Source organism: Cicer arietinum, chromosome 4 (assembly GCF_000331145.2).
Source record: "Cicer arietinum cultivar CDC Frontier isolate Library 1 chromosome 4, Cicar.CDCFrontier_v2.0, whole genome shotgun sequence".
NCBI classification, from domain to species: Eukaryota; Viridiplantae; Streptophyta; class Magnoliopsida; order Fabales; family Fabaceae; genus Cicer; species Cicer arietinum.
Window position 1 is genome coordinate 49,894,806 of NC_021163.2, and position 9,888 is coordinate 49,904,693.

General features: G+C 33.8%; 1 protein-coding gene across 3 annotated transcripts in view; it reads left to right on the forward strand.

Annotated features, from left to right (window-relative positions):
- LOC101493745 (uncharacterized) overlaps positions 1-9,281 on the forward strand; it is a 23,996-nt gene extending 14,715 nt beyond the window's left edge. For 2 of the 3 annotated variants that reach the window (XM_004497913.4, XM_073367905.1), the window contains exons 5-10: positions 3,873-3,914; positions 4,050-4,136; positions 7,124-7,231; positions 7,355-7,456; positions 7,994-8,073; positions 8,163-9,281. In XM_004497913.4, the coding sequence (XP_004497970.1) occupies positions 3,873-3,914; positions 4,050-4,136; positions 7,124-7,231; positions 7,355-7,456; positions 7,994-8,073; positions 8,163-8,868 (1,125 nt within the window). In that variant the 3' untranslated portion in view covers positions 8,869-9,281. The remainder of the gene's footprint in view (positions 1-3,872; positions 3,915-4,049; positions 4,137-7,123; positions 7,232-7,354; positions 7,457-7,993; positions 8,074-8,162) is intronic. The other variant, XM_004497915.4, reaches the window with a different exon arrangement.
- The last annotated feature ends 607 nt before the right edge of the window (positions 9,282-9,888 follow it).

The following is a 9,888-nucleotide window of genomic DNA, read 5'->3' on the forward strand; positions in this document are numbered from 1 at the left end:
ATAGTATAAATAAGAGAGGAAAAATCTTTCAAATCATAATTTAAATACCTAATTTAATTATAAATTCCAAGATATAAAGAAGTATTTGTATTATGTTTTTTTTCTTCTGTTTTTACTTCAGTGTTATTATTAATTGTTACTGTTAAATTGGTTCATGCTAAGTGATGCGTCCCAATGGTGAAATCCTAACGAAGAAAGAAATAGAACAACACACTAAACCACTCATTAGTCATTACCAAAACTTAACAAAGAAAAGATATAAAATAATTAAAAAGGAAGCAATTAAACTGTTAGAATATTAGAAAAATATCTATTATATTATATTAGAGTATCTTGAGTTATTTCTTAGGATCAATTTATAATCATAGAGATATTTTAAAATATCTCTCATTATTATTATGATTTATTCTTGATTTAGGATTGAGTCTATGTTTCTCTATAAATAGAGATTAAAATTGAGTCTTTTGTAATCAAGTTAGCATTAAGCTATTATCAATAATATTCAAACCCTTATTATTTTCTTTCCTCCTTTTCTCTAAAATCCCACAACTTCAACATGGTATCTAGAACTTATTTCGATCCTCCTTGAACTGTCTTGTCAATATTCCGCTCCTAAGTTCCCAACAGTTTGGGAATATAATCCTAGTTTCTCTTTTCGAGCATGATCATTCATTTTTCTGACTACTATCACTTCCGCCCACAATCGTCGCTGCTGTCCCGTCTGCTACTGCCGCCGTCGCCGTCTGCTGCTGCTGCCTGCCGTCGCTGCTGGAAAAGTTTTCCGAAACAGCCATTGTCTCTCCTGTCTTGGATGCATTTTCTCACTCCGCTGATCGATCATGGCTTCGTTTCATTAGAGTCGCGCTGCTTCCTCTTTGGTGTTTGTCATGCAATTTAGTTCTTACTAATAGATTATAACAGTGGCTTCTATTCCCATCGACGATCATTCCGGTGGTGTCTGTTTTCCCACAGATGAATCATATTAGTGATGAATTTTTTTTCCATTGATGGTCATTCTGACAATGTCTTTTATTTTCATGACTCACACTTTAGCATGACAATTTATCCCAGAAGCACTGGCCCCATCTTTGTCCCAGATGTACTGACCTTGCCTTTCTCTCCTTGAAGCACGCCTCTCCAATATTATTGGTTTGAAGCTTCCAAATGAAGTTTTTAGAAGGACGGACCTTGCTTTGTTCAATTGCTTGCCATGAATTTCTCTCAGGCTGATCATCATATCAGCTATCTGACTAGGCTATATTTATAGCAATTTTCTCCGACTTCACCTGCATCCCTAAGTTGCGTTTTCATCCTTTTTATTATTTTGCAGAGCAAAATATTATTTTCTTGTAACAAGCTAAACCTTAGTAAGCTTTAGCTTGAGAGGGAGTGTTAGAATATTAAAAAAATATCTATTATATTATATTAGAGTATCTTGAGTTATTTCCTAGGATCAATTTATAATCATAGAGATATCTTAAAATATCTCTCATTATTATTATGATTTATTCCTGATTTAGGATTGAGTCTATGTTTCTCTATAAATAGAGATTAATAATTAGTCTTTTGTAATCAAGTTAGCATTAAGCTATTATCAATAATATTCAAACTTTTATTATTTTCTTTCCTCCTTTTCTCTAAAATCCCACAACTTCAACATAAACCATGGGCACAATGCTGGGGGTTCTAGAGAATAAGACATTGTAATGAAACAAGTTGGGCTCAAGTTGGAAAGGACTCAACAGAAGCAGCACAGTGCACTGAACAGGGATTCTTTGCAAGGCAAAGAGCAATAATCAGCGTAGGGGTTATTTGTCACAAGGCAGAGAGGGTTCTTCGTTGCAAAGAAGAAGGTTGCTGGCTGCTAGGCACTAGGTTTTGAGAGAAGGGTTATGTTCAAAGGTTCTCTGGTACGGGAGAGGGTTTTCATTCCCAGAACTAGGTGTTTTGTTGGTTTCTGGGTGCCTTTTTAACTACGTAAGTTGATTTTTAGTCTGGGACATGAACCTGACTCAAAGATTTTAAAGATTTTAATTCCTGTGATTTTTGTATTTTCATGACTCACACTTTAGCATGACAATTTATCCCAGAAGCACTGGCCCCATCTTTGTCCCAGATGTACTGACCTTGCCTTTCTCTCCTTGAAGCACGCCTCTCCAATATTATTGGTTTGAAGCTTCCAAATGAAGTTTTTAGAAGGACGGACCTTGCTTTGTTCAATTGCTTGCCATGAATTTCTCTCAGGCTGATCATCATATCAGCTATCTGACTAGGCTATATTTATAGCAATTTTCTCCGACTTCACCTGCATCCCTAAGTTGCGTTTTCATCCTTTTTATTATTTTGCAGAGCAAAATATTATTTTCTTGTAACAAGCTAAACCTTAGTAAGCTTTAGCTTGAGAGGGAGTGTTAGAATATTAAAAAAATATCTATTATATTATATTAGAGTATCTTGAGTTATTTCCTAGGATCAATTTATAATCATAGAGATATCTTAAAATATCTCTCATTATTATTATGATTTATTCCTGATTTAGGATTGAGTCTATGTTTCTCTATAAATAGAGATTAATAATTAGTCTTTTGTAATCAAGTTAGCATTAAGCTATTATCAATAATATTCAAACTTTTATTATTTTCTTTCCTCCTTTTCTCTAAAATCCCACAACTTCAACATAAACCATGGGCACAATGCTGGGGGTTCTAGAGAATAAGACATTGTAATGAAACAAGTTGGGCTCAAGTTGGAAAGGACTCAACAGAAGCAGCACAGTGCACTGAACAGGGATTCTTTGCAAGGCAAAGAGCAATAATCAGCGTAGGGGTTATTTGTCACAAGGCAGAGAGGGTTCTTCGTTGCAAAGAAGAAGGTTGCTGGCTGCTAGGCACTAGGTTTTGAGAGAAGGGTTATGTTCAAAGGTTCTCTGGTACGGGAGAGGGTTTTCATTCCCAGAACTAGGTGTTTTGTTGGTTTCTGGGTGCCTTTTTAACTACGTAAGTTGATTTTTAGTCTGGGACATGAACCTGACTCAAAGATTTTAAAGATTTTAATTCCTGTGATTTTTGGGGGTGATTTGGCCCAATTTGAACATCACATGATTCTGCTTGGGATCTGAATGGCTCTGCAGTCCCGTTCTACTGATAGGTCAATTAAACTGAAATTCTCAACTGAGCTATATACAACTATGCTAGACATGTGATGTACACATACTGGGTTAAGAGTCCATATTGGGAATAGGAAATAGGAAAAAAGGATTTTATTGAACTGAAATTGAAAAATGAATAGAACAATTAGAGAAAGATCTCTCCTCTTTGGATTTGACTCAGTTTACTCAATGTTAACAAATCTCAAAGATACCATATTTATCTTTGCATCCCCCTATTTATTATACCCTATGAAGAATTGATATGTGAAATTTGGTACTATATGATGTATCGTATCAACAGGCCAACAAGTTTTAATTCCTTTGTTGTGGTTATTTGCCAATGGGCTTACTTCATACATTCTGTTCCTTCTTTAACTACCTTCTTTGCTGTAACTAGGACTTACATAAAAACTATAAGTGTGGGGCATTTCATTCAACTAAAGCAGTAACTTGATATACTTTTTAGTAACTTGATGAACATGTTTTTGGGTTAGTATATATCTTTAGCCTGTCATGTTGACTTTTTGGTTATTGTTTCCTGACTTCATAGCTTCAAGTGTATTCTGAGTATTGACAAGGACACCCATTAATATTAATAATTATTTTTCTGATCTGGATACTCTGCTAACTATCTTTGCTAATTATAATATATCATGTGTCCTTTACTCTATTTTTTTTGTCAATTAATTCTTTGTCTGATGATCGTGTCTTTTTGTTGTGGCAGATTTTCATTGGTGGAATTTCAAATCATGTTTCTTCAGAGATGGTAATTATTAAGAAATGAAAAGTCCCTCGTTTAAAAATTTAACCTTGAAGACCTTTAAGGTTTTTTTGTCTTTATATCTTCTGGTAACCACATCTACTACCTTACTTATATTATTTTCTATATTCTCTTCCTCAGCTTATGGAGATTGCTGGTGTGTTTGGATCTTTGAAGGCTTACCACTTTGAGGCTACGGTCAGCAATGGATCGTGTGCTTTTGTTGAGGTAAGGTTGCATTTCATATTTCTCATTCAGTAGTTCTGTATTATTTTCTACTCTGGGAGTACTATGATATTACACTTACCACACCTACCAAACTCAAGTAAGCAAAACAGTCCTTGTGACTTAAGGATCCCTTCCTTCCAGAGAAGTGTCAGCAACATACATTGTAAGTCTGTAACACAATCTTTTCAACTCACTTATTATCAATAGGTGAAACTCAGTTAAGTTCCAAAGATACTCATATGAAATATAGGGCCTCTTCGCAGCTCCTCATCTCCTATTATTCCTTCTAACCATCGTTACTACTTTTTCTTTCACAACTCCTGTATGCCTCAACTACTTACCCGATTAGTTGCAGAATTGGGCCACTTATTCCTTCAGGTATAAACCCTGTTAATTGGGGGGGTCGTCTAACAAGGTCCCACTAATTGGGATACATGATTCAGTTGATGCCACCTAAACTTCACCTAATATATATTAAAAACTGTATTGCTAGCATTCCTCTTTATACTTGTTGAAAATTAAAACTGTGAATTTGTATTGTGAGTGATACAAATAGCTCTATTTCAGAGCAAAATATTTCCTAATATTCCTGCTTTCTCTCTGTTGATATCTTTGATATTTCTCTTTATTTGTACAGATTTCTTATTTATTTCCCATTATTAGCATAGGCCTATAAATTGCAAATCATCTAATTACGGTTCATTTTGTGCAGAGAACTCCGAAAGTTATTTCTTTCTATTACATTCAAGTTGTGATATGGGGTGTTTTCTCTAGTTTTTTCCATTTCACTTTTAAAAATCCCCCATCTGTTGCATACTTGCATACTCATCATTAATATATTTCGTAATTCAGTTCCAGTACAAGTGCAAAGAAAATAATAAATATATTTCATTTGCTATGGTGGGGTGGGATGCTGCCCTGGTAAAATAATTCTTATTCCATTAAAAAAAAAAATCTTATTCCACTGATTTTAGTGCAACTCTCCACATTTCAATGTGTCTTCTTATGTAATTAGCACAGTCATTTAAGATGATGTTTCATGCATCCCTTGCCCAAACCAATTGAATTGTAATAGAAAACTCAAAGGCTTAGTCATAGGTAATCTAAACAAACTGCTGACTTTTGGTTGTTTTATCATCAGTGCTAACAACTTTTTGTATGTTTACTTTTGTGTTACACATTGGAAACCACTTTTTTATAATACTAGACTCCTATGGCCCTGTTTACTCTATGAAAATATTGTGTTTTCCTTTCTTAAAATGTGTGTTCATTTTACCTTGATGAGAGACTCATGAAGTGAACCATTATCATGAAGAGAAGATGAAATGCTACTTGATGCATATCCCGAAATAGAAATATGGACAATTGTTTCACTTTAGAAGTCTCTTACCTCCTCAGTAACAAGTATAATTAACACATTGTAGGAGTGCAAATAGAAAATGTTTTCACAAAGGAAACATGCCCTAATCTTAATTAAACAAGGAAACAAATTGTGATATATAAGTAATTATAGAAACCAATCTTAATTTATAACTAAGCTACTTTAAATTACCTTATGGAGTAATGTGATGAGATACTTTATAGATATTCCAAGATTACCCCTCCAGCTTAGATCTTAATCTTTATAGCCTGTTACAAATAAAATCATTAGAGCAAAGAAAAATCTCCAAACATTGTAATATAGGATTGGAGACGGGCACAGCTGTGCCATATTTGGGACAAAGGCTGTGCTTAGACCATGTTGGGACAAAAATCAGGGTCTAGATATGCTCCGACGAAATTGGGGCCATAAGCTGCATCTGGGTCAAACATCTGGGCTAGAGACTACATTGGGGACTAAAGCAACAGGAGCCAGACTATATCTGGGACAAAAGTTGATAGGGCTAGCTTTAGATCAGATGGGATCATGGGGCAAAAAAAAGTTGTAACTAGACTGATTTGGGAACAAAAGCTGGGGTCATACTGAACTTGAGAAAACCAGGGCCAGATAACGTCAAGGGAAAATCAAGGCTAGAATGCGTCTGGTACTAAAGCCAAGGACATACTTCATAGGGACAAAAACACTAACACTTACATCGATCAAGGATGAATACAGTGTAAGAGTGTTTGGAACTAGGGCCAGAGGACAGTGGTAGAGGTGTTAGAAAAGCCCACAAACGAAGATGAAGTGGAAAAATAGGATGCTTGAAGGAAAACACGAGATGCAAATATATGACAAATAAAAAAAGGAAGAAAATCATTAGAGATAATGACATTATTATAATGAAGTTCCAAATTTTACGGAACTTATCAAACAGGAGAGTAAGCAGGGATAGGTCATGAATGATGGTGCTTCTCAGTAATTTCGTGTTGGAATTATAGGGTTTTAGTCTTTTGGGTATTGAAGGAGGAAACAGAGAGAGTAAAATAATAAAAACTATAGATATTGATATTGATGTTTGATTAGTTGAAATTGAGACTGAATATGATTTGAATGCTTGAGTTATTACTCTCAATGTGTGTATTTATTATACTAATCAATATGTACAACCAAATCCCTTGATTAGGGATAAGATCAAAATCAAGTCAGATCAAAATGTCCTATTTACTGCAAAATATTTACATAATATCATATAACACAATTTGAAATATCACAGTATTATTAATACTAGAAAAAAGCATCTTAAAGACAAATCTAAGAGAACATTTTAAAGCCAAACCAAGTAATTGGGGTCAAGTGGTTAATGAACTTTAGTTAAAGATGAATCGTTCGGGAGAACTTGAATTCTAATCACAGCTGGAACAATTCTTGGTCATTTACATACCTCCCGATCAAACTCTGGATTACTAGGGTCCCATTTCCCTGGGAATTTTAAAGCCAACGTGTGTCCTTATATTTAATTCTGTTGGATTTTAGTACTTGTTTGATTCTCTTGTTTTATTTTCCCCACTTTCCTGTTGTAGTCTCTATTTTGTTATATTTAACACTAACTTGAGCAAACTGTCAGTACGTGGATCACGCTGTTACTATCAAAGCTTGTGCGGGTTTGAATGGTATGAAACTTGGAGGGGAAGTATTAACAGTTGTTCAGGCTATGCCTGATGCACCACCCGTGGTAACTTCCCCGTCTATTCACTCTTATAGTCTCGTACCAATTCTTGGATGTGATTCATTTCCTTGATTGCTTTCAAATCATATCCTTTTATCTTACTGGATATGGACACTTTTTAAATTAAAGATATTCCAGGAAAATGATGGTAAACCACCATCTTATGGGATTCCAGAACATGCAGAGCCACTGCTTGGAGAGCCAACACAAGTACTGGAGATTAAAAATGTGGTATGCAATTTATTATTGATTATGAAGTTATTTTATGTTCCTGTTCAGTTTCAATAGTATTCTTCTTAGTCCCTTTCTACTCTTCTTTGTTAGCTAACTTTAAAACATTTGTGGATAAAATGGACTATTTTGCATGATATGAATCCAATCGTTACTGCTTCTAGGGTTACAATTATAATTGCAGTAGAGAAAATGTTCGCAAGACTCTAACATCTATCTTTCAATACACTATTGATGAGGGAAATCCATGCAATGCAAGTCTCCACCACATTGAGAATGGGACACATAAAATTTAGCGAGTTTCACATGAATTTCTCTTTAATAATAGTGTTGAAATTATGTTACTGGCATTGCTCAGTGTTCTTTGGTTTCATGCAGAAATAGTTGTAGCCTTTTTACTTTATCCACATTTTAATTCTGGTTGGGCCCTTGCTTAATAGCTTCTGGTCATGTATATGTTTCTTTTTTATATTGTCGTTTGTTAAATTGGATGTTTCGATGATTAACTATTGACTTCTATTTCTTTAATTTGACTAGTTCACAGGGGAGTCTATATCATCTTTATCTGATATGGGAATCGAAGAAATTTTGGAGGATGTACGATTGGAGTGTGCAAGGTCATTAAGAACTGTATTATTTTTCTCTGCAGTTTTCATAATATTGAAAGTTGTACATATTTATTATATGAAGTCCTTATTTCTTGCAGATTTGGGACTGTTAAATCAATTAATGTAGCCAGGCATAGAAAGGAAAAAAATTTAGCAACCGAATTGGAAGAAGTTAAAAAGAAAGTGGATTCCGATGAAGCTTCTTTAGACACACACCCTGTTGCTAATAATGCAGAATATAGTTTTTCTGAAGAGGCTACCAAAGAGCTTGATGAAGACAAAAATAATGATGGTATTAGTGTTAATGTTGATAAAAATGCTGAAGTTTTCGCTAATACTGCATGTGAAGAACATCTTGTGAGTGATGCAACAGTTACAGATGCTGGCAATGAGGAGGGTATGCCTAGTAGTATCATTCATGGATATCCTGATCATCGGGATACACCCAATGATGATCAAGAGTTGCATGATGACATGGTTGCTAATGATACTGATGTTGATATTAAGATAGTGGGTGGCAATATGGAGTCAAAAAATAATGTTTGTCCATTTCAGGAAGGCATTTTTGAATGCGATACCAGTTCAGATACAAGTTCAAAATTAGTTGGTCCTGGAAAGGGCGTTAATGAGGAAGATAATGCTTACGATCATGTATTTGAACCAGGTTCCGTTCTTGTTGAGTATGCAAGAACTGAAGCATGTCGTTCGGCAGCTCATTGTTTGCATCGACGTTTATTTGATGGCAGAATGGTGACAGTTCAGTATATTGCTCTGAGTTTATACAGAGCAAGGTTTTCTAAATGAGCATTTCAAAGTGAGTGGTAGCCCTTGGTTATATGAAAGAACAGAAAAAGTGTTGCCTGATTGTGCTAGAACAGATTAATTATTCTGATTGGTTGTATCAGCATGCTTCTTAGTGTAAGATCTGTGAGAAGAGTTTTTTTAATCTTTAATATTTTGAGTGGAAAAAGTATAATTGATCAATGCCAATGGGATAAAAATGCAGTAGCAAATCAAGTTTGGAGCTTAAGAGGACATATGAAGACTTGCTTTTTTAATCTGGAAAAATTCATTACACTCAATGTTGATTTCGGTTTCACCTTGACTAGGCAGTCTCGTCAGTCATGCTAATTAAAGATATTCTTTAGACAAGGTTTTGTTGCATTATAACTGGTTGTATCAGTCATGCCAATTGTATCTTTAGGTGTTTTTGCTAATATTTTGTCGTAGTGGTAGATCGTGGAACAATGTATTAAAATTGGACAAAAAACATCCTTACTGCGATTTAAGTAAAAAACAAAATCTTAACTGTGATTTGAATCAAAACATATAAACCTTATTATTTTGATCAAAGTGCCCACAATTAAGTTTCTCAAACTCAAGAATTTAAGTAAATTCATTTGTCTGTGTAAAATGGAATTGTAAACTCGACTTGTAGGAATACTTAGTATTAAAATAATATTAGAATTAATATGTACATGATGTATATATTATATTACATTATATAATAAATGTATCAATAATTTCAAAATTTCAATATAATTATAAAGTAAAAATATACTATATTACCGTAAGAAGGTGTCATAGTATGTCCATGGAAATTAACTTAACATACTAAAGACAAAATTAAGAGTGTAAAATGAATATATTATCAGAAAAACTAACTAATTTTCTTGTTAGGCATTGTTAAATCAATTACTATATTTTAAAAAGAATTTCTATTTTATTAACAATTTTGCAATTATTATTATTATTATTATTATTATTATTATTATTATTATTATTATTATTATTATTATTATTATTATTATTATTATTATTATT